The 26926-nt window shown below is 45.5% G+C and overlaps 2 protein-coding genes across 2 annotated transcripts in view; one reads left to right on the forward strand and one right to left on the reverse strand.

Moving 5' to 3' along the window:
* LOC126526946 (SLIT-ROBO Rho GTPase-activating protein 1-like) overlaps positions 1-16733 on the forward strand; it is a 61332-nt gene extending 44599 nt beyond the window's left edge. Inside the window, 7 exon segments of the mRNA XM_055068479.2 lie at positions 1700-1805; positions 2259-2480; positions 3600-3661; positions 7068-7106; positions 7182-7255; positions 7257-7363; positions 16316-16733. Coding sequence (XP_054924454.1) covers positions 1700-1805; positions 2259-2480; positions 3600-3661; positions 7068-7106; positions 7182-7255; positions 7257-7363; positions 16316-16595 — 890 coding nt within the window. The 3' untranslated portion in view covers positions 16596-16733.
* Positions 16598-26551, reverse strand: LOC126526954 (ornithine decarboxylase-like). Its single transcript, XM_050174667.3, has 7 exons — positions 26413-26551; positions 26046-26196; positions 25434-25530; positions 23920-24304; positions 22801-22966; positions 17790-18232; positions 16598-16792 (listed from the first exon to the last, which is right to left on the reverse strand). The coding sequence occupies exons 2-7, from the start codon at positions 26115-26117 to the stop codon at positions 16633-16635; spliced, it is 1323 nt and encodes a 440-aa protein (XP_050030624.1). The 5' UTR covers positions 26118-26196; positions 26413-26551; the 3' UTR covers positions 16598-16632.
* Between the last annotated feature and the right edge of the window lie 375 nt (positions 26552-26926).

The following is a 26926-nucleotide window of genomic DNA, read 5'->3' on the forward strand; positions in this document are numbered from 1 at the left end:
ACCAAGCACGCGCGAAGGGTGGGGGAAAAGGGGCTAAGCTGGCGCGCGCCTCGGCTGTGGCTGCACATGGCTGTAAGCGCGGCTGAGCGCATATACATCCGCCCACCCTGCTTTACAGGTAATCTGCCTTGTGCGCAAATAGTGGGTGTGCCGAGATGGCGTGGCATCATGTAAGCTGTCTTACCGCGCGTATAGGAGGTTGCCTAATCTTGAGTTTCGGTGACCCGTTGGAGGGAGAGGCAGACAAAGCATTCGCTCCCTGCTGCCAGCGCTTTTCATGATAGCGCCGTCGACACTATCAGCCGCGTGAGGGGAGTGCACGTGAAAGTGTGGCTGGCTACTCGTGATTCGTACCGCCACCGATACAATCATCGATGGGGCATGAAACCGTATCATCGTCGCCAACCCCCAAATTCATCAAAATGAATTGTTGTCTCATTTATATGTGCTTTTTTCGACTGCCTGATAAATAAAAAAATTCTGCAGCCCCTTTCAGTGTAAGAAAAATCGATAGGCGACTGTACTTATTTGCACAAAAGGTCAAATTAATTTACAACTTAAATTCGATATGATGAAGCAAATTGCCAGTTTTACCTACTTCATTATATCGAGGTTTAACAATTGGTATAACGTCTTACTAGTCTAATTTTCTACCTTTGACAATGTAATTGCGATGTTTCGACATGTTAAAATAACCAAACTTCATTATAATTGCATGTGCCTTCCATTATGCGATATTCGAAAGTTTTGATAATCATACACCCCAACTTTTGTGCATTTCACATGTAGTACAGTAGAACCTTGTTAATATGATGCTATTTCTTACAATTTTGCGGTGCCAATGTTTGCGATCGAGGACACAAAAGAGGACCCAATACAGTTAAGCTTCTTTTTTAACAGTTAACATGTTCTCTGAAACACAATGTTTTGGCACCAAGTACATCACTGAACTACGATCGTGTGATACGTTTTCCAGCAGCTTGATTCCATGTGAATAAGAAAAGGCGTGAGGCACGTGCAATCAAGAGAAGTAGGCGTCCGCCACGGCAGCTTTCCTGCAGTACTCGCCCACCTGTGTCCCATGAAAATGCCAGCATGCATTCAGTTTACTCTTCGGGTACCAGCAAATCTACTATCGCTGCCAAGACTACTGCTATAAGCATCTTCACCTATCTGTTTCACAGTGCGTGTGGTATACTGCCATTCCAAGTGTACTGCATGCTTTTAATATAAAAAAAAACCAAATGCGCGACTGGTTCCTGCTAAAGGCCTGCAATGTGAGCATCATGTTTCGCTCTGGTGGAATCTTATTCCAGTGTCGCCTGTCAGATTGATTTTGTTTCGGTTTCCCATAAACAAATACTGACCATTAGTTTCCCGGTAGAATGCTACCCAATAAGAAAACTACACAGTGCGTCTCTCGCTGCTCGGGCCCTACAAGATTGATGTGCACAGACTTTTCTTGCTGCAGCGATTCTTGCTGAGCGACAGCGGTATCTGCCGAATTTTTTAGTGACTTTGGATCGTGTTTCCTAGTTAGTTCATATTTTCTCATGTTTTTTTCTTCTGAAACATATGAACGAGCTTATACCTTATTTGAATTAGGGAATCACAGTTGGCCCTGATACAAAGCTTCCTCTTGAGTAATGCGATTCTCTTTGTTCAATCATTTAGAGTTTGTACATGCTGCTTTGCACAGAGCTCGAGTCCAAGGAGGAGTTTGTCGCCAAAGTACGAGATGTTGTCCAGAGCTTCCCAAGACCTGTATTTGTGGTGCTTCGATACCTCTTCGCCTTCCTTAACCAGTAAGTTGCAATACAGGGGCAGGTTGATGCTTGACTGACGCCTACAGTGTTGCGCCTCTTTGCTGTGGATCAGATGTCTAGGCTGAAAAGTATCTTTGCTATTGATTTACTCCATGAACATATGTGGGCAAGCATACTTATTGGTCCTAGTAGGCTAGCAAGGCAAATGTGTCCTCTATGCTACTGCTGTAGGTAAAATACCATCTATACCAGCTACTTAAAGCCTTCATTTTCTTACTCAAGCAGATCGTGAAATGGGCAGCCGATGATGTCCATCAGAGTTGTGTGTCTAAGCAAGCTTGTCCAAAAAATAAAAAGCTCTGGTGTCTGTGCAGCTATTGTTATTCAGAAACCATTCACAGTACAGGATAATTGTTTCATAGTATTGCTTGCTCTTTTAATTAAACCTTGTGGAATCCATGGCCGTGTGTGAATGCCTGCTGTTTTGTGCAGTTTGTCCGAGTTCAGTGATGAGAACATGATGGACCCCTACAACCTGGCTATCTGCTTTGGCCCAACGCTGATACCCATCCCTGAGGACAAGGACCAAGTCCAGTACCAGAACCTGGTCAACGAGCTTGTCAAGGGCCTCATTGTGCACCAAGAGCAAATCTTTCCCAATGATGGAGGGCTCATCTACGAAAAATACATCAGTGCTGAGGCCCCGGAGGACACGTGAGTTGCATGGTACTTTGGTCCCTTCACTGCCCTGTTAATGGGTGTTGCTTTGGCACACACCATGGTGCGTTTTAATGACTGGTCAGTACACCTTAACTTGCTGTGTTATCTTTCCCTGTAAGCATTTTCTGTTATCTTCTCAGAAAATATTTTTTAAAGAAAGTTTTCAAAAGAAAAAATTGCGAAAGGTGTTTGTTGTGTGAAGACAGAAATTCTAATGTATCGTACAGTTGATACTCAACTTCCATCTTGTTTTCATGACACATTGTCATATTTTTGTTTCTTTTATGTCATGTTATGGTTTGATTTTTTTGAGCTCGAACACCAGTAGTGTTTGTTATAGTAAAGTCAGGGTTTACTAGGGGCTGATAGGTTGTAACCAGCATGGCTGCATGCAGTACCAGAGCAAGAGATTATACTGGGTGTATGATATCCAGAAAACAGAGAAACCATAAAATGTGCAAGCTCCAGATGCAGAAGCGAAATTTTCCTAGTTCAGTTGCACAGATATTGTGTTAGGCAACACTGACCAGCAGTTAGGGTGTCAGCTGCTGGCCGACCGATGCTGGAGGCGCACCTGTAACCAGCATTTACTGCAAGCAGAAGGTTAGGAGTGGGGCCGATTCTATTGTGTGCCAGTATTGCTTGACAGCTGGCAATATTCCATCAACTTTTTTCAACTTGTTGCTTATTCATGACTGCCTTGCATATTGTGGTGTGGTGTGAAAAGTGCGCAAGGGCGTCACTTTAAGGCCTTATGTGGTGAGGTCATTCGGGTTGTTGGGGCCAAGAGGCTTTGAGGCATAAACAGAAAGCAGACGAGATAGGCACCAAATTCAGCAAAGACAGCTGTTTGCCTACCTGAAAAGACAACTGTGCGTCCTAGGGTCATCCAAGTCTGAATTGAACAAAAGTTTTTAACTCATGAGAGCCACCTTTCGATAATTTCAAACATGGTTCAATTTAATCACAGTGTGACAGTCACGGAAACTAACGGGAGAGGACTGCATTTGAGAGAACGTGGTAACCTGAAACTTTCATTTTTTCTTTTACCTTCAGAAGTGCATGTGAGACAGTGTTGCACTTTGGCTTGGCTTGAGTGGAAGTTCACTGCAGGGATGATCTGCCTGTGGAACCAGTGGCTGAGCCTGCAGGAGCCTCCCAGAGCTCTGATGAAGGTAAGTCCTGCATGCACTGGCAGGCACCTGGCTGCACCATATCCGCCTGCCAGACAGCTTCTGCAGAGCTGCTTAGAGGGAAGTGTGGTCCCATTGTCTGTGTAGATTTCTGAACATGAGCTGGGACTTGAATAGCAATGCAGGGATATGGTTAGGCTGGCTTGTGTACATCATGGCTCGGTCTAGTTCACTGTCGTGGGTGCACAAACAAAGCTTTTTTCATTATAACTCAAAACAAAATAATTGGACGAGGACAGCCTCTGAACATGTGAAAACTCTACAAGTGGACCTAGGCAACTGTAGTCGGGAATATGCTACAATCAACCAGGCGCATGCGACACGTTGAAGAGAATTCAGTCGCTGATGGATTTTTCCAACTCCAGAAATTCGGACTTGATGAATATTCTGGACTTTAGAAGTGCACCCTCAGGGTTCTCATAGAGCTAATGCATTTGCGCGACCAACATTTTGGATGAATTTAGGCTTCAGAGTTCGATTTTCCGAACTTAATCGCCCGATCTTGGGGGCCACTATGTTGGACTTTCCGCCGACTTGGCCAGTGCCCAGTCCGAGTGGCCTGCTCTATAGCCTACAAGATGGGGCATGCACGCGACATTTTCTACGGTCTCGGAGGCCATGCCTACTTTCTCTTGGCTGAAAGAACTCTAGGGGACAGCACTTTCTCTTGTTCCTTTTTTCAGTCAGCACGATTGTCCTAATCGCTTAATGTGGGATCAATTTTTATTCATTTATTTATTTTAAAGTTTCGGTTGCTATTTTCCCGTGGTTGCTATTTCTCACAGAGCAAGTGTCTCAGACATGATGTTGCATCTTTGTGTGTATTTGTGAGCCTTCACATTTGTGTGATCGGCACCACCTCGTGTGTTTTCACGAAAGCCAAGTGTTGTGAAGAAACGTGGCTCCTTTCTTCGATCTCCATGGTGACCTCCGGCAATGGAGATTGCAAATCGCCAATGCAGTGATGCTCTTGTCAGACTGTACACGGAGACGTCACTCTTGCGAAAATCCAAGCAAATCTGATCGCCTCCAAGCGTAGTGAGGCAGGGCGTTATTAGAGATTCTTTTAAGCCGCTATAAGCCTAATATATATATTTTTTCGGGCTGTTCAATTCTCCGGACTATATTTCGGTGCCTGCAATGTCCAGAAAATAGTCTGCGACTATACACACACTCTTGCTTGTCCCAAGCAGTGCCTGCACAAGGGCACCTAGTAGACTCCGTTGAGCAAAATATGTGCCACTGCTCTCCACAAAGTGCAGCTTCATTCTGACACTCAAGACAAAGGTTAAAGGAGGAGGTTCCATGCCAGCCAGGTGCTGGATGGAGACAACAGGAGAGTCCACAGTGCAGCAAGTGACAAAAAGTGGCTGGCGCAGCTTTGGTTACACCACAGGTTGGGTTTCCCCCAGCTTGCACTTTTGTTGAAACCAGAACACGTTGACAGCCGACTTTATTCACTGGCACACTGTAGCATGGAGAGCTATGTTTTAATAACTAATTCTTACACAGGGTGTTTAGGAAATTTCAAGCGCATATACTGAAGAATGGAGAGAGAGAGAGAGAGAGAAACAACTTTATTCGGTCCACTATAGACGTAAGCAAGCTCCACATCACCTGGCTAGGCCCACTCGGGGACCATCAGGTGAAACCTGACGGCCCTCTTGCGAGCCCTCTGGACTGCCAGGATTTGAGAGGTCTGATCCTGGGCCTTAATTAACTTCATCATTTCCTCTTGAGTGAAAGGGGGACCGGCAGAGGCGCAGCCCCTCAGGACATGTTCGAAGTCCGCATAATCACCACACAGAGGGCCTGAAGAATGGAAAAAATTTTTTTTATTAGATGCTTTACTCGAGATTACATTTACCACAATGACATACATTTGAACTTTTAATATGATGAGATAGTAATTAGACAATTAAGAAAACTGGACTAATTCAATTTTTACTGAAATCATCAGACAGTTTGTTCTAATGCAAGACTTGAAATCCATCATTGAGTGTTCTTATGAAGCCATGATCTCGCTCTGTTCATGCTCAGCCAACAGTGAGGTGTGAATAGTCAAATCACTTCTGGGAATCTGATAAGGGCATGATAGTTCTGCTCCTCGGCAGTTCAGTTTTTGTGTTTTGGATAAAATTGGCCTGATTTCATCATTGCAGAAATTATCAGTGTCAACTTTTCTGTATGTCTGGAACTAATTTTGAACTCCTCGGATGACAGACTTGCATTAGGGCCATTTGTCCCACTCTTGGTAAGACACTCAACTAGTCTAACTTCTATAGTTACTCATCTATTTGTTGCTTCAAGTCACAATAAAATATACGCCTTCGTGGTAAAACCAATCCCGAGGAAATAATTTATTACATGTTCCCTATTTTAAAGGAGATCCAGTGACATTTTCTGAAATGCCCCATATGATAACATAGACTAAACCTTTGTAATACAATATGATAGGTGCAGTAGTACTGGTTGCCAGATGTCTCTTCAGGATGACTTTGCTCTCCCAAGAAAGATGAAGCTCCACTTCCTGTATGTGCGTTTTTTTTTCTTTGAAGTAAACTGTGAAACTATGGTTTGGACCACACTTGCTTGCCCTTCACACTTAAGCACTAATAAGGCGCCTAGGCAGAAATGACTTGATGTGATTTCACATCCCAAAACTACACTCTGGGTTATGAAAGATGCCATAGCGGTTGACTGTGGAATAATTTTGGCCACCCGGAGGTCCATTCATAACCTGAATCTTAAGTGCATGTGTTTAGTAGACAACCACGTACTCCGAGGCACAGGTCAGTTGTTGGGTCTCAAACGTGCTCTTGGGACAAATGAATGACAGCACATTAGTGAAAACAATGAAAAGGGCATGTTTTGCACCTTTCATACACTTATGCCAGCTAGCCGTATGACAACGCATAGAACATGCCAATGGGTTCGCAACAAATCGAGGAAGTCTGACTCCCTGCGACCAGATAGCGAGCAAATATGTTTGCTCCCATGATGAACACCAACGCGACACCGTTCGCGTGACTATACACGCGAACGATGAATATCGTGTTTATCCATTCCAGTGTCTTGCTCCTGAGCCTTTCGCAAGACTGTCCAGTGGACGGCGGGAGAGCATGCGAAATGTCCGAGCTGCTCCCCAACCCCAAGCCAAAGAGGAATGACCTATTGCCTTTTGCGCTCAAGTAACCCCGCCGTTAGGTGGCGTTAGCAGCGCAGCACTCGCGCCGGCGCTTAGCCACGCGGAGAAAACATCGGGGGACACATGAGAGTCTAGCGTTCCCACACAGTAGAGCTTCATATACATACACACATACATGTACATGTTGTGAACATTGTTGGGAGCAACCAACTTGATGCCTTGATATTTGCTACATTTCAGATGCCCTGTCGAGTGAGCCTGACATCTCCCTGTTTGGAAGTGAGTAACACTATGCTCTGGTCTGGGGAAAATGACCACAGGTATGAGCGAACATGCGTCCTTCGTATCATGCAGGGTCAGATGTTCTGGAAGCAACAGCACAGTACGACTTTGTGGCGCGGTCAGAGCGAGAGTTGTCATTTCGGCGGGGGTGACAGGTTGATGCTCTACAGCCAGGTATCGGCAGACTGGTGGCGGGGCCACTTTGACGGCAAGGACGGCCTTGTGCCAGACAAATACATCTTGCTCAGCATCAGGTAAGTTTGGCAGCTTGCAATGATGTAGGACTGGAAGCTCTTCTTAAAGGAGCACTAAAGAAAGAGAAACACTGGATTGGTTTAGGTTGGTAGGTTGTCAGCTTAAAACCCCTGCCTGCGTTTCCCTGGTTTCAAATGGAGCTGAAAAAGATTTCATGCCTCGAGTGCAGTGCCAACAGCCACAGATTTCAAGTTTTCTTGCATTTGAATCCCTGTGCAGAAAGACAGGCCTAAAGTACTGCCAGGTTCAGCCTTTTCCTATATTTAAGCTTAGAGAGAGAAAGTGATTGTAAAGAGGAAGAAGTGCTATTATCTACAACCATTTAGGGAGCACGACTCAGTGCCTTGGGAAAGAAGAGGGGAGATATAAAAAAGAAAGAAGAAAGAGAAGGTTGAGCCATTCGCAGAGCCATTTGCTGTTAGCGTAGCAAGGCAGCGGATTCACAAGTTATGTGACAGCCCCGTGTCCTCCAGGAATATGAGAAGGTGCCTGAAGGCGGAGCTGTAGTGCCAGCCAGTGAACGGCAGTTGCGATGCTGAGACCGCAGGGAGCCCCAGGCATCGAAATGACGCATAGAGAGAAGACCTCTGTTTGCAGAAAGCGGGGCAGAAAAAAGGAAGATGCCTGATTGTTTCGACCTTGCTGCTTGCTGAGCAGGCCGAGGATGGAGCTAGGCCTTTGCTGTACCTTTGGAATGCCGTCTTGGAGCAGCCAATTCGGAGGCGCAGCAGGAGAGACGGCTTGCCTTGCGAGGCCATGTTCAGGAGAGAGGCATGGGGGTTCGGCCACTGGCAACGCGCCGATCCGGATGGAACGCTGTAAGGTACCGCTGCAACGTTTGCCATGCATAGTCGAAGGCCGTTACAGTGGAGATGACTGGTACAGTGGTGTGGTGTGCTGCCTTTGCCAGGGCGTCGGCCTCCTCATTGGCCTGAATCCGGACGGGAGCGCTGTCGCTGCCTCTGCAGTCACAGCTTCAAGCCACTCGAAATAAGGATGCGAAGCTTTCCCGCACAGCAGGGTGCTTCCATGGTGTGCAGTTGCCATCCAGCACTGTCGGCACTGCTCGACGGCATATGGCCACACTGGGGTGGACGAGAAGGGGTGATACGGAGAGGTCCACTATCAGAAAGTAGGAAACAACTTCATGCAGGGCTCGCTGCAACCAGGACCGAAGGGCTGGAAGGCTCCTAGTGGAACCCCGTGTTTGCAGAGCTACATCATCGGCACCTATGGAAATGTAGACGCGATGCTGGAGGTCAGCTGGAACAGCAAAATGGAGAGACGCCAGCGCTAAGTTGAAAAGGAAGGGGCTCAGAACAGATCCTTGCGGCACTTCGAAACAGAGTGCCCATGGGGAGCTCATAGCCTTTCCTACTCTTCCTCACAAGGCAGCACCTTGTGAGGAAGGCCGTGACAAAATGCCTGAAACATTCTGTAACAACATGGTCATCATCAGAAGTGCTTTCTGCGTCAAGAAGCACAAGGAGTGCCTCTTCAGCAGAAGCTCTGGCATCCTCCAGGGATGATGCGATGCCTGCGATTGAGGCGGCAGTGCACCAGTGATGGCAGAACCCAGTCTGCTGTTGGGAAGAAGTTGAGAGCTCATGAAATCCACTCGAGGTGCACTAATGCTACAGACTCAAACACTTCCCAGGCCGCTGAGGTCAGAGAGATGGGCCTGTAGGAGGTGAGTGCCTTGGACACAAGAATGTGATCTTTTTGTGTGAAGGCAACCGGTCAATAAACCCGCACATGCTATCTGAAGGCATCAATGTTGCCGGATTCAAGACCCTCGTTATGTAATAAATGAGAAGAAAAGGGGTTAACCGAGGAGCCCGATTTTTATCAGTCTTATCATAAGAAGCCAACAAACAGTGACACCAAGGACAACACAGGGGAAATTACTTGTGCTTAATAAATGAAATAAAGAAATGGTTTAAATTAATGGAAATAAAAGTGGATGAAAAAACAACTTGCCGCAGGTGGGGAACGATGCCACAACCTTCTCGTGACACCTGTGGCAGAAAGGATGTTCTACATCCGCCGCCAAGGTCTGTAAGTGGTGGCGCTGGCTAACAATCCCAAGGTTCTGCTAGGAAACATAAATTAAAAAAAGTGGATGGGGAAACGGTGCCGCGGTAGCTCAATTGGTAGAGCATCGCACGCGAAATGCGAAGGTTGTGGGATTGTTCCCCACCTAGGGCAAGTTGTTTTTTCATCCACTTTCATTTCCATTAATTTATCATGTCTTTATTTCACTTATTAAGCACAAGTAAGTTCCCTTGTGTTGTCCTCAGTGTCGGTGTTTGTTGGCTTCTTACAATATGACTAACAAAAATCGGGCCCCTCGGTTAACCCCTTTTCTTCTCGTTTATTACATAAAGAGAGTCTCAAATCTGGCAACATCGATGCCTTCAGGTAGCATGTGTGGGTATATTGACCGGTTGCCTTCACACAAAAAGGTCACGTTCTCGTGACGCCTGCGGCAGAAAGGATGTTCTACATCCGCTGCCAAGCTCTGTGAGTGGTGGCTCTGGCTAACACTCCCAGGGTTCTACTAGGAAACATAAATTTAAAAAAAAAAAGTGGATGGGGAAACGGCGTTGTGGTAGCTCAATTGGTGGAGGATCGCATGCGAAATGCGAAGGTTGTGGGATCGTTCCCCACCTGCGGCAAGTTGTTTCTTCATCCACTTTTATTTCCATTAATTTATCATTTCTTTATTTCATTCATTAAGCACAAGTAATTTCCCCTGTGTTGTCCTTGGTGTCAGTGTTTGTTGGCTTCTTATGATATGACCTTCTTGGTAATTGCACATGTCCATTCTGTTTGCATGGGGTGGTAAGGCGTTTCTACAAAAGCGACATCAGGATAATCCTCTCTGGAGTTTCTCATGAGTGCATGAGTGCTTGTGTGAGCCATAGAAGACTTGCTTTTTTTGTTTTTGTTTTAAAGCATGGATGGACAGATGCTGGTGCAGTATGTCATAGTGGGAAAGGCTCCTTCCGGATCTTTTCTGCTTGTTACTGTTTATAACGTCTGCACGACGTCAGGTCAGTTCATGCTAGTACAGTTACACCTCAACATAATGAACTTCAGTATAATGAAAATCTCAATATAGCAAAGTATTTAACTATTTATTATTGTCCATGGAACACCATGTATTTAGAATATCAGTATAACGAAGTGTTTATAAGCAATTTCAATATAACGAAATTCTACTGCCACTGGGACGGAATACAGAGACAATAAATGGAAACATTCGCAAATGCAGATATGTATTCAAATAGTTCAATTAGAAGTGGCTCCTTGCAAATGCACCTCTCAGACTGCGCTGCGCGACTAAGAGTGACCAGAGCAGCATCATGTTCCGTATAAAGTCAAAGTGCAATAAGACCCTATTACGCCCTGCTTGCTGCGGGTGCGAGTGAAAGCGTGCGACAGTGAGCTGAGAAGGATAGTGGCGCGATTAGCACAGTCTTCCTGTGCGAGCAAGAGGAAAGGCGGGGAGCAGAGCAAGCTTGTGGTAATGCGATCAAGTGTGTGCGGGGCAAAGGCAGGTTGGTGCGTACCTTCTTTTCTAGCGCACACGCAGCCTGTGCACCTTGTTTTAGAGGTAATCTGCAGCATATACCATGGGTGGGCATGCCAAGATGGCGTGGCATCATTTTGCCTGTCTTCCCATGCAGTTAGTACGGTAGGTTGCATAATCTAGAGTTTCAGGGACGCATTGAAGCAAGAGGCAGAGGAAGTCTTTGCTCCCCACTGCCGGCCGCTTTTCATGATAGCATTGTCTCGCTGCGGGAGGCACTATCAGCCGCAGTAGCAGAGTGGTCGCGAAAATGTGGCTAGCCTCGCTTCGTGCTGTCAATGTTCTTTTTTTTTTCTTGCGTGTACTGCTTCTATAGCCTGCTTTATGAGCTTGTTTAAAAACATGCTTTTGCATCAGTACATGACTGTAACACTTGTTTAAATGGTTACCAGCTGTATTTATATGTTTTATGTTTTTTATCTCTCAAGGTATCATTTTTCTTTAATTTTTATTTGCCCTGCTAAGTGGTGTGTCACCTAGTGGCAAGGGTCTTTGACACTTTTGTCAGGCACTAGTCTGCCTTTTTGTCAATTACCTTGACAGCTATGTATTCGTTGTCTAAATAAACTTGTATGGTATTGGGACGATATTGTGGACACGGCATGAAAGTGCATGTTTCCTCCTCGCCAACTCTCAAGTTCAACAAAGTTAACTTTTTTCATTCAAACTCTCTCTCCTAATTGCCCCAAAATTAGGGAAACTTGGAACGCCTTCTGTGTAAGAAAAATGCCAGAGCAACTATACTATTTGCATAAAACGTCAAATTTCAATACAATGAAATTTCAGTATAACGAAGCAAATTGCTAATTTTGCCAACTTTGATATATCGAGGTGTAACTGTATGACTAGAGGCAAGCCCTACTTGTCCAAACCACAGTGCAAAATTTTTTCCTTTGTTGAAGCCAACCACTATAACTTCTTTTCAGGCTGTGAGCGCTAAATCATTTTTATTCATTGTCTTTGTGATGTCTTTACTCTGTCATTCCCTGTCAGTTTATTGTGTGCTGTGATCAAATAGACATGTATAACCAACTAGCCCACCAGTTTGTCCTGATTAAATCATCTTGTTTTGTGGTTTACACTCCTTTCATTATCACATGTGTCATTAGCTTTATAGCTAATACCCATTGTGCTGGAGGAAAGCCTTTTTCTCAGTGGGGTATCCCTTCTTTTATAAATTGGGTGAACGTCAATATATTCATACATGTATTATGATGTTTGAAGCACGCCAACATATTATTTTTGAGGCAAGGAGGGGAGTGCACTGCAATCTCATTAGAGAGAGAATTAACTTTATAGAAGCACTTTTGCAGCCATAGAAATGCTATCACCAGAGCCAAGGCTTGAACCGATGGCATTGCAGTCAGCAGCTCAATGCCGCAGGTAGTCGGCCACTACCATAGTGGACCAAAACTGAAATGGTCCATGGTATGCGCAGATATATGGTGCTCATCATGGAGAATGCGCCTGGCATGCAGCTGTGCTCGCATCACATTAGGCAGCAACTGTTTCACTGCCCACTAGTTTGGCCCGTGAATACATTTGGCAATAACTTGTCCATTGATTATGCCAACCACCAGTGTGAGGCACGCATCATGCACAGAGCCACAACTGTGGGGACTGCTTTATGCATGCAATGTGTGCCAAGCAAGTTCTCCTGCTTGCAGCTCTTCAGCGAGTACTAATAGCCACAGTATAAAGAAGGGCACCTAGGCAAGTGTCATGATGATCAAAGGAAATTAAAGGGCCCCTAACCTCTCTGAGCTCAAGGATTTGATATATAGTGATAGTTGTGTACCAGTCCACAATGAACATACAGCCAGAATAATTTTTGAAAATGATGGTCTTGTAACAGAGTTGCAGGTGTCGTATGAATGACTAAGCACCTGCCGCAATTTCTGGCTTGCTTTGCTACACTCCCCATGGGCACTCCCTCCTCTCCACTGCGTAATTCTTTAAACTCTGCTTCACTGACTTCACACAGTGCAGCAAAAGCTACAGCTAGCGTCAATGACCCAGGGTAGGTAACCAGAAGACAGCTCCTTCATTGTTTATCTCTGGTTGCCCCCCATGCGACGTTGACTGAACGAAAGCTTCACAAAGTAGGGTTTGTACATAACAGAACATCAAGGATGACAAATGCCCAATTTCAAGGAGGGGGAAACAAACTTTATTCGTGCGCATACAATGGAAAATAGTGAAATCTCATTCATCTTAGCTGAAGTTTCTTGGAGTTGCCGAGTACGACTCACGTTTCGAGCTCTTCAAGTGGCTTTTCAAACGTTGGTTTCTCATTGTAATGATTTCAGTCGGCTTATAGCCTGACAGCTAGTAGTTCCCGGCTTCAGCAAAAGATACTCATCACGTTAAAGCCAAATGGCACACCCTTACTTTTCGCCAGGAATTTCTAGAGCCTAGCGCTCGAAAATAGAGCTATGATGACTGTGGTGTGAACCAACTAGCAAAAAAAAAAAATATTGGTACAGCTTGGTCACTTGATCTGGCTTTGTCTAGCTCCACGATGGCAATGGCAATTTAAACACACCTGTCATTGGTGGTTGGGGAGACGCCACATTGCATAGCTTGGCGACACTGGGGAAAGAAAATATCTAAGAATGTTTCCCGATAGACAATGTCGATGGTGCAGAATTTGTTACTTTAAATGTTTGGAAGTTGCCCCCAACCCCAGTTTTCAGGGAATTCAAGGAGCACATTTATTCTCAAGGAGTTTTAAGGGCCCTTGAATCTTTTTATCCAAATTAAAGGGTTTTTAAGGATTTCTAGGAGGTGTGCAAGCCCCGACAGAAGGATCAGTGATGCACAATGGGAAACTCCCTCCTCTCATCTCTGAATGCACAGCCGGCGCTTGCATCCCTTGTGGATGGACCATTCAACGACTATTACATCACACCCTACTGGTGTCATGACGTGCAAGTAAGGGATCTGAAAAGCTCAGAGGAGTTCAGGATATATCTGTATATATATATTTTTTTATTTGTAGCTTCTCCGCAATGCCGGAGGTGATTTTACGGCTTTTTGCACATCATGTGCATATTTGTTTAAAATGTATTGAAAATTACAAAGATGGTTTAGGAGACCTTAAAGCTGACTGAAAATGTGCTGCAGTTAGCCATCTCATATCTGCCACACTTGACAGCTGTCAATTTCTCGTCACAGCTGTAGTTCAAAATACAGAAATAGACCAGCCATGGTGTGTACCTCTACTAGCAGGAACTGGTTGTGGTCAGTGAAAGGTGGAAATTGGCGGAGTGTCCTACATTGTCATGGTGCTTCAGATTTCTGATGTATTGAATAACGTCCTTGTAAACACAGTTTGTGATAGACACAAAATAGTTACTGCTACAGTGCAAGGGAATATCACCATCATATTCCAGTTGATGTTCCACTTCAGAATATTTCTGAGAAGAGCCCTGTAAAGTAACTGCTCGAGCCAAGCTGCTCCGAAAGTGTTGTTCTTTTTGTACAGGCAGGCCGGCTGACACAGTGTCCTCAATATACGTTGGACTGCTGGGGGCCTCTGTGGTTAGTAGATTTTGTAATTGTTGGTTGTGACGGAGGTTCTGGGCCAGCCTGCCTTAACCTTTTCTGCATTCTCATATAGCTGCGAGACTATTCTTTGTGCTCAGAGCAGTGTGAAACAGCGGATAAGCTGGTTGCTTTAGGGCATCCGTGGAATATTCTTATCAAGTTACTCTGGTTGACAATTACGTTGAACTTTGCAAGAGTAGGAACTATAGTTATCCAAAAGAGGGAAGGAGTTCACTTTCATTCCAGACATGTTTATTTGCAAACTGAAGGCAAGATGAGAAATTCTGGCCAACAAAAAAAGCAACTGTTCTTGCAAGTTTGCTCAAACACCCATTTAAAGAAAAGTCTACTAGGAATGGACAGGGTTGTCCGTTTCTTAATTGATGACAGCTGTAGCGATATAATTGCAGACTCGCACTGGGGATGATCACTTTCGGCGATACTATCTCCTCGGCCATCAGACACATGCCGATTGGCTGGTCGAGCACCATGTCATGTGAACGTGATAGTGTCGCCGAAAGTGAGTGTCCAAGAATACATCCCCTGATGTCCTATGTTTTTGCCACTGTTTCTGTGTGATGCCTTACCAAGAAATAATGTGCACTTTGGAACTTTATTCACACATTCATCATTTGAAACTTACTTCAACAATCACCTGTTAAAATGCGAAGTGCAGGAGTAAATGCTTTTCATTTGTCCCAAGGCCTCGCCTGCTATCATGTCCACCACTGTTGTCATGCACCAACATCAGTATGCAGATGGCACTTTTTTTTCGCTGGGCTGTGAAGAGTGCGCAAATGTGTAGAAATCCCTTGCCGCCTCGCCATTTGCAACGCAGAGCTGTTCTGCAAAAAAGTCTGATGCAGTTGACGCTCTCATGGCAACAAGGCGAATTTGGCCATTGACAATAACCGGCAGTTGGCTTTTATTTTGTGACAGAGAGGGGCTGCTATCCCTGGAAGTGCTCTGGCAATGGAGTTGAAGGAGCCAACTAGGTAAATGTGCCGCTTGCAGTTCCCATCACTGCAAGAAATTGTGTGAAAACCCTGTGTCAGGGGTTATTGCTAGACTTCAAAGGGGCATTAGCTGGCATAGTTTCCTGTTAATGTCAAGCCATAGAAAGTATTGTTTGCTGTCCTCAACATTTTGTTGTTGAAAGAAAGTCCATTGAATATTATCAGAAAAAAATCTGGCACTGAGGCCACTCCATCACTAAGGGAACGATGGTAGGATATGAATTAGCGTACAATTTGGCATGGCTTACACTGTGGCTCCGCCACATGGCATGCCTTTGAGCAGTAAAGTTCTGTGTATTACAGTGAATGGTAGAAATGAGTGAACTTATGCTGATCATTGCAGGACAGCATGTTGAGGTGACAATTCTGTTATCGTAAAATCGAAAACCAGAAGTTTATTATTGTGAAGCTAAAAGGATGAAGTTTACATAATTGCCATGCTGTGTGAAGCATTATAGAAGCAAACTAGTACCAGATTTCTCTTTACTATTTTAAAACTTCATCTGTTACCAGAGGCTGCCCAACCATAAACAAACTTGAAGCATTTGCATGACTCAAGAAGCATATTCCATTGGAATCTGCAAATAGAGCTGGATTTTTGTTTTTCATGCTCTCTTGTTGAAACAGAGTGTGGGTGTAGGCCAGTTGGGAAGTTATTGCAAGTGATACACCAACACAACTGCTTCGTGTTGGTGTATTACTTGCGGTAACTTCCCAAAATCTTGTTGAAAGTTGGTGACCTCCAAGCAGGTGGTTCATGGAAGAAAGCAAGCCTGCCTCATGTAATGCAGGGACGAGGATGCTCCACCCACACCAGCCATGGATGCAGTGGCTAGCCTGGATGCCTATGACATCAGCCAGGAGTCGTCAAACCAGGAGCTGGCACGCGACCTCGACAATGCATTGGCACGGGTGCACGTGTCTATTGACAGCATAGAGCGCAGCCACGCACCAGACTTGGTGCAGGATCTGCCCGATGACATGACAGCAGCGGAGCGCTTTGCCCTGTCCAACCAGTGCACGCTGAAGAAAGGGCCCGCTGCCAGTGCCAGCAGTGCCTTGCGAGAATGAACTTTTAAAATGTGCCACCTTTATTTTTTATTGGGCTTCAGCCATGCACCTCCGCGAGCGGGGGCGGCGTCACGTCAAACGCCGCCCCCGCGCCCTGCCCTGGAGTTGTTCCGCACGAGTCCGGCTGTGGCTGCTGTACAGCAGTGCCCAGGTGCCGAGCCAGGTTATTCCAGAAGGACATGCCCTGCAGCTGTGTCCTGCAGAAGCAGCAAGCAAAGAGAATGACTGACCACAGGCCACAGCAATTTTGGAAGTCACTGGCACCGATGCTGAACCACAATAATGCAACACAGAGAGAATGTGCAGCAAAAGCAATCAGGGAACATCACAGGCCACGATGCTGCTTACGCACAGTGCTTTCCACTCTTTGGAACTGAACAGAAATGTATTTGGACTACATAACATTGCAACTGAGGTTTGCAAGACTGACAAGAGATCTTTCTCTTTATATACATTATTGTGTAATGAATAAATTGTCTTAGTACAACACTTATTCTCCCACCATTTCAGACTTATCAAAACTCAATAATTCTGGGTTCCTAGGGCTTATTTATTAAATCTTGCACAGCTGCCCAGTATTTTGCTAGCAGATACATAAGACTATCGTTTCAATCATTTCTTGTAGTCGACATCATTGGGTGTGCACAGATGTTAGCACTTCTGTAGTCACTATTTTGCCTGTGACTTCAGCTTACACGACTTTTAGGCCCGAACTTGATGCATTACTGTTCAAAGCTGTACCGTAGGCAGATAACCTAAAAGGGAGAGGACAACAGCAGGCTGTTGCAGTCATTCTGCAGGCTGAAATGGTTTACACTGACCATTCCGTGGCCAGTCTAAACCAAGGAGATATAATAGTCTCGTGTTGCTGATGCACGACACTTCATATTTGCAAGCTACTAATGTTGCCAAGTCAACGGCAAGTCACATCAGGTATTTATTCTAGAGCACAAAGAACGTGGGAATATTTGCAACATTTCACTGCTAATATGTAGCACAGAAGTAGTGTGAAAAGAGACAAACACTCCTCTTCCAAATTCTCATTGCATTATCTTTTTTTCTTCATATTACAAGCATCTCACACATTGCATCATTTCTAGCAAAAATTGGAAAAAATTTGGCTTCACACGCATGGATCAGAAATCATTCACCATAACTGGCCGCATATGCTACAGAGTTATGTATTTTACTCACATGGCGGAGTATGTCAGCATGTATTTGACCTCTGGTGCTTGGAAGCCATTGAAGTTTGATGCAGCGCACAGCGTGTAGGCACCCATGTTCTCAAAGACGACCCAGTCGCCCGGCTGAAGTTCTGGTAGCAGTGCATCCTCCAACACCATATCCATGGAGTCGCACGTTGGTCCCCAAAGGGAGCAGAGGCGCAGGGGGCCATCGCTGCTGTTCAGTGCGAAGGGCACCGGCTCAGCATGGTCAAAGACTGTGCAGTTGAAGGAGCCGTAGACGCCGTCATTGAGGTAGTACATGGGTCGACCACCAGCCTCGCGCTTGGCAATCACAGTTGTATAGAGTGTGAATGCCGACGACACAAAAAAGCGGCCAGGCTCTGCAATCACTCGCACCCCACTCTCCTCAGGGAAGTGCTCCGCCAAACTGGTGTTGATGGTGTGCGCAATCTGAAATGATGAAGGGACAGAAAAAAGCACAATGAAAAGTGCTTGCATGGCAGTGAATTTCGTGAGAGCCAGAGTATCAAAACAAAGCACTACTGCATAAAGCAGCTGAATTGCCGTACACCAGTAGCCTTTCAAAATACTGTAGTCTACAACATGATGGGGAATATCGAATTGGCATGTAAGGAACAATTTTGTCGATGGCTACAATTATGTTCCTTGTTGAAACGCCATGCACTTGATACTCAACTGTACATGTAAAGTGAATATAAAGTTGCTTTTCAATTTTTAATGACAACTAGATAGGCAATGCTGTACTCTGGGACACTGTTACCATATTCTTGCACTTATAACCAACTTAAGAATGCAATAACTAACAGTAAAGTTGGGGTGTGGGTTATATGCAAATTTCTAATTGAGGCGTGGCTTCACGGTAGCACGGCCTGCACTGTTAAAGGGCCCCTCACCAGGCCCCATAGCGAATTTTGGTTATACGCTGGAGGTTACGAGTCCTCTAGGGAGCGTTCTGCAGCAAAAATTTTTCAAATCGGCACATTAATAACCGAGATACGATTATTTCAGTGCCATGAACCTATGATTTCAGCAGGTGAGCTGCACTGCCAAGCGAAACACTCTCCACTAGCTCCATCTAGTCTCCGCAAGCGAAATTCCTTCCCTGCATTCTCCCATACTGGGATCTCGAGGATCGCATGACACGTACGTCACGGGCCCTGCCTTTTATTCCCGCGCTGCGCACCTTCCCTGATGGCGTCGCACGAGAGCTGTTGATTGTCTCGTTTCACGCAGCACACGATTTTGCAGGCTGTGCACAAGGACACATGACTAGCGGTATAATTCAGTGCTACACGAATACTGAGGCAGACACAAGCAGATCGCAGAGCATGATCACGCGCTAGAACATGGTAGGAAATGGCATAGTTTCCGTACCAACGCATGTGACTGCACGACCGTGGGAACAAGCAGACGAAGCGAAAGTACCATTTGTCTTGCTTTGGTGCGAAGTAAAACAAAAAGAACACAGACATTCAGTTTGACATAATAGTTCTGTGGAAACCCACAAGGTGGAGAGAAGCAATTAATACAGGGAAAATCGGACAACCACCCGCTCCTAGTAATTGCTACAAAGGAAACCCATACAGGTTCCTCAAAAGAAAAGCTTCGCAGTTGAAGAGTCCTGGTCTGGGACTCCAACTCGGGAGCACCGCCTTTCTGGGGCAGCCACTCTACCATCTGAGCTAACCAGGCGGCTAGCAGATGGCAGGGTGAAGTCGAATTTGTCAACTCGAAGCAAAGGCAAGGGTTTGACATAATAGTTCTGCAGAAACCCGCAAGGTGGAGAGAAGTAATTAATAAAAGGAAAAATCAGATATCCACCCACTTGTAGCAATTACTACAAAGGAAATCCATACGGGTCGTAAGAAAAGCCTCGCAGTTTAAGAAAACTTCATCCTGGTCTGGGACTCAAACCTGGGATCACAGCCTTTCCGGGGCAGCCACTCTACCATCTGAGCTTCTGTTTGTGCATTTTATTATTTGTCTAAACTTCAATTCATCAGTTCAAGCAACAGATCACACAAGTAACAGATGTTGCCTTGAATAATTCTCAGTCTCGTGTCTTGATGATTGACATCGCACTGCGAACACAAATACCTAGGCGCAGGGACACGTATACGTCACCGTCTGGCTTGGAGCGCACTCGCCGCAAGGGAAAGGGGAAATGGCCTTCGGATTGAAATTTCAGACCTTGCTGCGGCACGTAGCGATGTAATACTTTGCAAACACGATTGTTAGCGCGCATTGTATGCTGTGTGCTTGTCAGTTCAACATAGCCAGATCGTGTGAGGGGCCCTTAAGGTGTCACCTCGAGACGAAGCTTTAGCTCAGGTGCTCCTATCTAAATACATGTAAAAGGAGAATTTGTTTTTCTCTGCAACCACTGCACCAAACTTGAGGTTTGTTGCATTTAAAAGAAAATTTTTAAACAGTGACTTGCTTCTGAATTTTTTATTTAGAATGTCAATTTTTTGCTAAAAGTTGACAAAATGCGGACATTTTCAGAAAACAAAACTATGAAGTTTACAATTCCGTAACTCAGCAATGAAAAATGGTATCACAGTTATGTGAATTTCATATAATAGTACATCTAAAGCAAACAAAAGTGATATGTTACGCGATACTAAAAAAAAATTTACCTATATGAAGATAACAGCTTTTTGCAGAAGCCTTGTACACAACGTAATAAACTCGCATATTGAATTTGTCTGCTTTCAATGATCTAATGGGTGGCGTTCACAAAACCGCAATATCTGTTATTGATGCAGAGCTATTAATTTGTAAACTCTGTGCTTCTAGTTTTTTCAAACATATGAATTTTTGAAGATCTATTACAAAATTCAGGCCCTAAATCAAAATTCCACTTCCAACAGTCACTAGAATTTAGCTCTTTCAAATGCAACAAATTTCATTAAAATCGGTACAGGGGTTATCTCGGAACGTTTTTGAGTTTTACATGGATTTGAATACGCTGCGTCGGAGTTGGGCCCAAGCTGAAGCTTCCTCTTGAGGCAAGATTCTCCGCCGTTAGTTTTGCTATATCTCCTAGGAAACCACACCCTTTCACCATCCTTGTGTGTTGAAACCCTCCTCCACAGTCGTGCACTCACCTCTTTACGGATTGCCATTTTGTGTTGAGTAGTTTACGGATTGCCATTTTGTGTTGAGTAGTTAGCGAACAGTGCATGCGGCAAACTAGAACTAGGATCATGATAAGCTGCGCGCAACAGCCGTCCTAGCGCAGCAGAAGCTGATGATCTTTTACACGATGGAGCAAAACGTGATTAGAACTTGTGGATTGCTTATCACGTAATTATACATAGTCACCCATGCCCACGATGCTTCCTCTGTCCACGCAAAGCGATACAGCTCGGTTGCGTTTGCTTCATTGCCATTGCCCATGCGAGTACTGCTCTGTCTGCACTGTCATCCTTTGTTATGCAAATGCTGACTGCTAAGTGATCCAATTCACGTCGCATGTCACACGACCGATTTGTCCGTGATCACGTCCATTGGTTGAATCCAGCTTTATCAGCATCGCCAAAGAGGGTGGGGGGGGGGAGGGAGAGTCGCTGGCCAAAGGTACGAGATATTAAGACTTTTTGCAAGGATTTTAGCATAGTATGAAACAATTTTCGTGGGTTTTATGCACAAATCTTTCTTTTTGGATTGTTGCAATTGGGGTTGCGGGTTATATGCATAAAAATACAGTATAGTTTTTAAAGAATGTCAACACCAGACTATGAAGGGGAAAAAAAAGTATCGAGGGCTGCCAATACATTCGGCAAGAAGCATTGGTGACAGTCATTCCTAAATTATTAAATTGCTATAGCATACAAAGCACTTGCTGGATTTATTTACTTTGATGATTACTACACTAATGTGCACACACTTGCAAATGAAAGTGCCAAGGAGCCAGACAGTCTTGTAGAAGCTTCATGGAACCTTGTTAAACTGCAGAAAGCCACAACCTCGCAACTATTTTCCTTAGATAATGCTATGATAAAGCACCTGCAAGGCAACAAGAAAAATGGTGAGATACAGGTTCCCTCTGCTGCAGACAGATTATGCCAGGACTGTGGCAATGTGATAATCTTTGGCAGCTTTCTTTTATTCCTCTAGTGCATTGTTAGTTTCAAAGTGTCCTACTCATCTGATGTTAGGGGTGAAAAATAAAAACAGACCATAAATACTAAAAAATTCCATGGAGTAACATTTGGTGCATAACATGTCCAATACAAACACATAATGCTAGATTGTAATGCATTTTCCTGCACTGAAGTCTTAATCACCTGCCGAGTATGCACATTAGTCTGGCAAAATTAAAACCCGCTGCTTAAGCATACTGGAGCAAAAGGGCAGCAGTGTTTACTCCGTCATTCTAACATCTTCAGCTTCCCATGTTTCATACAAGCCACATGGCTGGTTCTGTGCATACCAGGGCATAACACTGCAAAGACTGCCATTACTCTTCACTGACTCTTTCTGCACTGTAGGAACTGACGTGCATGCAGCCATGTATTTAATACAGGTGTTGAAGCAGCCTATGTTAAATGTGAACTACACAAAATGTTACTTACATTCACTAGTGCCTAAAACTGCAGCTAGAATCAATCTCACAAATATAGTTGCACTGCGAGGTATTCTACCTCATAGCACTAGGCTGGCATACTTGCTCCACTTTTTTCACAGATGTGGATGGGAGTTTCGCGACTAAGGGTGGCCTTGAGTATTGAGAAGAGAGTGCAGGTTAGTGTCGGGACAGCAGAAGCAAGTTCACACAAGTACGAGTGGGTGCCAGTGAGTGTTGGGTACGAGTAAAAACATGGGGAAGTGCCGACGAGTGTATGAGTGAGTATGTATAACACAGCCCGCAAAAATATTGGCATGCGAGATGAGCAAGTGCCCACTTGCTCTATGCTCGTGACTCGGCCATAGAGAAAGGGCATGCTACTGACATAGCTCTTTCTTCTGCAACAAAGGGTGCAGTGGCCCACCTGGTCGAAGAGCGTCTGGAAGCCTTGGTCACCTGGATAGCCACCCCCAATGTCAAGCAGAGTCATAGGAAAGCCCAGAGTCAGGCCTTGGTCGAACACCCGACGAGCACTTTCAATAGCACGTGCAAATGACTGCGGCTCACGGCTGTTGCTGCCCACATGGAAGCTGCAAAGTGACGCATAAAGTAAGAAACACGCACATGTCAGGAGGTGAATGCGAGCCCCTGAAGCAAGTGGCAGACAAACAGCTGCTCTCAAGTGACTGAATGAAGCGACAAGGCAAGCTTCACCAATGGTGGCCTTCCCTAATAGTCATTCGATGTGAAACGTTCCAGGCACCTAAAGTGACCATTGTCGATTCTCCTGGAAAAAAATCGGGCAAGATGGTGATTGAGATCTCGCCAAAGCATATTCAAAGAAAAATTTTTGGGGTGATGTAAGCACTCTTTGGTGTTACAGTAAAGTTACCTTTTAAATAGGCCATATATATGCACCAACCTTTCATCTTGTGGTCTAGAAATTGCGATTAGTGTAAATTTTGTTCTGCTGGAGCTTCCTTAGTGCAATTTACACAATCAAGGCACTGGAGCTTCCTGTATTTGCTTCCATGCAAAAGCCCATGCCAGTACTACATATTTATATTTATGTTTCTACATTCTTAACATTTGTTGCTGTGTTAAAAACATTTTCGTTGCTAAATCAATCTTGAAGACTGAACTGATGCATTGGTTTGACTGCACTCAAACTAAGCTCGTACCAAACATTTTGCCCAGTCCTAATCGATTTGCCATAGAGAAGTCCCAGTGTGTGCAACGAACACTGGCTGTGTGGGGCCTGCAAATGCTACAAAATTTTAAACCATGTAAGAAGCCTAGTTTCATATATTGTAGATATATATAGAAGCCTTCGAGCAAAGCAAAATTTTACTTTTAAAATGCAAGTGAATACGTCTGGAAAAATAGACGTCAAATGTTGCCATTCACTGGAAGAAACGCAGCATTTAGGATGTCTGAAACAGCTTGTCAGCATGACCACCGAATTTAGGTGGCACCCACAGCACAGTGAAAAAAGCTCCGATCACACCTGCCCCATTTGACAGCCCTCAGAAAACATGCCCACCTGACGCCCACGACAGAAAGGCCGAGGGAGCGGGCCACAGACAGGAGATGCGGCGCGTCGTCCACTTCACAGCCAAACTTGAGGCCCAGCTGGCAGACTGAACCAGAGTCGTCGACGCGCAGGCGCAGAACCAGGCGTGCCGTCGGGTACAGCTCGCGTACTTTGTACAGCTCCAGTTCATTGTCAAAGGTCATTAGGTCAACACCAACGGCAGCAGCATGCTTGATGAATGAGCGAGTCTTGCACGGGTTGGCATAGATGATGCGGCTGCTTGCCACTCCCACTGCCCGAATGGTGTCAATCTCAGCCTTGCTGGCACAATCAAAGCCCAAGCCCAGGCCAGCCAGAAGTTCCAGCACCGCTGGATCTCCATTGCACTTTACAGCTGCGAAACAGTTCAATAATAATGTAGCACGGTGCTTGTGGTCATTACGTAGATCGGAAAAAGGTTAATTCAGGCACAAATCAATTTCTGTGTCCACTATCAATCAGCAACATGAGAAACATGGATTTTGTTACAGTATTACCTAAAGGAAAGTCTGGTGCCGCCGTCTATGCGAGTTTTCTAACAGGTGCTGTGCACCCGAGAATATAAGTATGCAAGGCTTTGGCTCGAACCTCACTTGGCTTAAAACATGGTGATGGCTGCACAGCTGAAGCTTTCTTAGTGTAAACTGCAAGATGTTTTAATTCATTTGTAAATCTTTTAATTAATATTTTCTCACCTACAGTGATAAGCAAGTGAGCAGAAACAATAACAGATGAGAAGCTGTCGCACAGAGAGCAAAGAACTTGTCGCCTCTCCTCCAACTTCGGTGGCCCACCATTTTTTTAAGCTTTAAATAATTATACATCCACGCTTCATGATTGTATAACGATGTTTTTGTGCAATATATATATAAAAAAAATTATTACACAGTGGAAAATGATCCATTGTGAAAAGGGAATGGTGCCAGTCAGGCATGCCTTCAAGGTGTCCTTGTTCTCCGAGAATGATGCCAATTCAAAGCCACCACATCCCGCCATTCCTATGCAACAGCAGCACAGTGCCAGTTTTCCCTCTAGGTAATATTGCAAGAAATTCTATGGATAAACCACGGAGAAAGAAACACGGGTTGCCAACATGCAGGGAATAGATAGCTTATGCCGGTCTCCACTATGTCACATACCGAAACTGTTAACTGTGTTCACTATGAATTCAGCATGTTTTTGTATCTCTACAAGCTGCAAAAAGAGACCACACATTGTCTTTAGGGTGCCCCTTCTTTGAATTGTATCTTTACACGATACCCTGTGCAACATAGATGTTCAGTTTGTGTCAAAATGCATTGTCAATTAACCATTTTTGTAAGAAAGAGCATGAATTAAGCATTCAATATTGGTTAAAATAGCTCGAAGATGAGATTTAGTTAGGACTGTAGCTCAGTAAAGTGTAAACTTGGTTTTTCTACTCGTGCACATTTGGTTTATTCACGCATTTGCACTAACTGCAGCAGTGGAGAAAGCTCCCTCACCGTAGAAGGGCTCGACGCGCGGGATCTTCAGTTTCCAGACTTTCACCTTGTACAGAATGTCACCCACATCAACGACGAAGAAGGGTTGATCATTGTCCTGAAATTAAGTACCACACCAGCGTTAGCTTGTGCACAAAACAGTTTTCGCACCGAGGCTGCAACACACTCGTTTTCATACGTAACAAGCGCCTGTTTCACACAAAATGGGTCGCCTGCCGTTTCAAGTGCTCGCAGCTGTAGCGAACGTGGCGAACTGCCAACTACTACCGTTGCCTAACCAATCATTACATGTGCGCGACTGCTTGTCCGCGCTATCTGGGTGTTCCGATTGTCTCTACGCGCGGACTGCAATTTCGGGATCAGAGTACGCATGACCTTTTGCCTCTGGCGATTGTTTTTTTTTTTTTTTATCTCTCTATCGCAATCCGTGATCGGCGCTGAAGCGTTGTCGCTACAGCAGCAGCTGCGTTCGGAAGTCAAGACGCGCGACCTACGCTCTCGCATTTCCCCGTACGAACGATACGCAGTTTTCGCCGCATAGCCATTGTCCGCGCACAGGCTCTGCCCGGGCAAGCATCGCGGGCACTGTGTGAACAGCGGTGGTTGGCCTACCGGGTTTGATGTGATGGAACGAACCATGCCGACGTCCCCCACCATGGGGTCCACAACCTCGCACGTCTTCATGGTCTCAGCTCTCGTCCCAAGGCGGTCCGCTCCCGCTCACGCGGATCTTGGGCAGGCGGACCCGTGCGGTCAGGCCCCCCTGCAGCAGGCAGAACACGCCACAATGTCGTCCGCGGTCGATAGTGCACTGTGGAGTCTTATCATAGCAGCAGCTAGGCCCGACAGACATTTTTCTTTCTTTTTTTCCGCTCCCCGCCCAGCACCGGCGCCAGACTCTCGACACAAATGTTCGAGCCGAAGAAATAATTTATAGAAAGCCATCGCTGTGCAGGCCTCAAATTGCGTGGTTCCCTACCTTGGGAGAAGCGTCCCAGCCGCCGGAGATGGTTAGGGACGGAATGGTTGGATTTTGGGTGGCAACAACGATGAAATACCGTGCTCGCGGAAAGACTCAGGACGGGCGGAGGAACAGTTGGCAGGGACCGTAGAAATGGCGAGGCGGCCGCTTTTATAGTGTCGTAGCGAGGAGGACTTGGCCACGTGACCGTGCGTCAGAGGAGGCGCGATGCGTCGCGGCTGTCTCTGCTGTCTCGCTGCGTCGACGGTGATGGTCCGGACGGCGCGGGTTTTTGAGTGCTCGCGCGCGCGCGTGGCTTTATCGATCACAAGAGCGCGCACGTGCACGTCAGCCACCAGCATGCAGAGATAAGGGCAGCCGCCGTCGCTGCTGATTCACATGGTAGCCGGCGCGCGCCGGCATTTTACAGGGCCTAGTGGCAGAGGCCGCCGAGGACGGTCCAAGCGGAAGTGGACTGTTGCAACCGCGGGTACAACCACGCGCTCACTCCACAACTGCGTCCTTCGCCGTC

Source organism: Dermacentor andersoni, chromosome 9 (genome assembly GCF_023375885.2).
Source record: "Dermacentor andersoni chromosome 9, qqDerAnde1_hic_scaffold, whole genome shotgun sequence".
NCBI classification, from domain to species: domain Eukaryota; kingdom Metazoa; phylum Arthropoda; class Arachnida; order Ixodida; family Ixodidae; genus Dermacentor; species Dermacentor andersoni.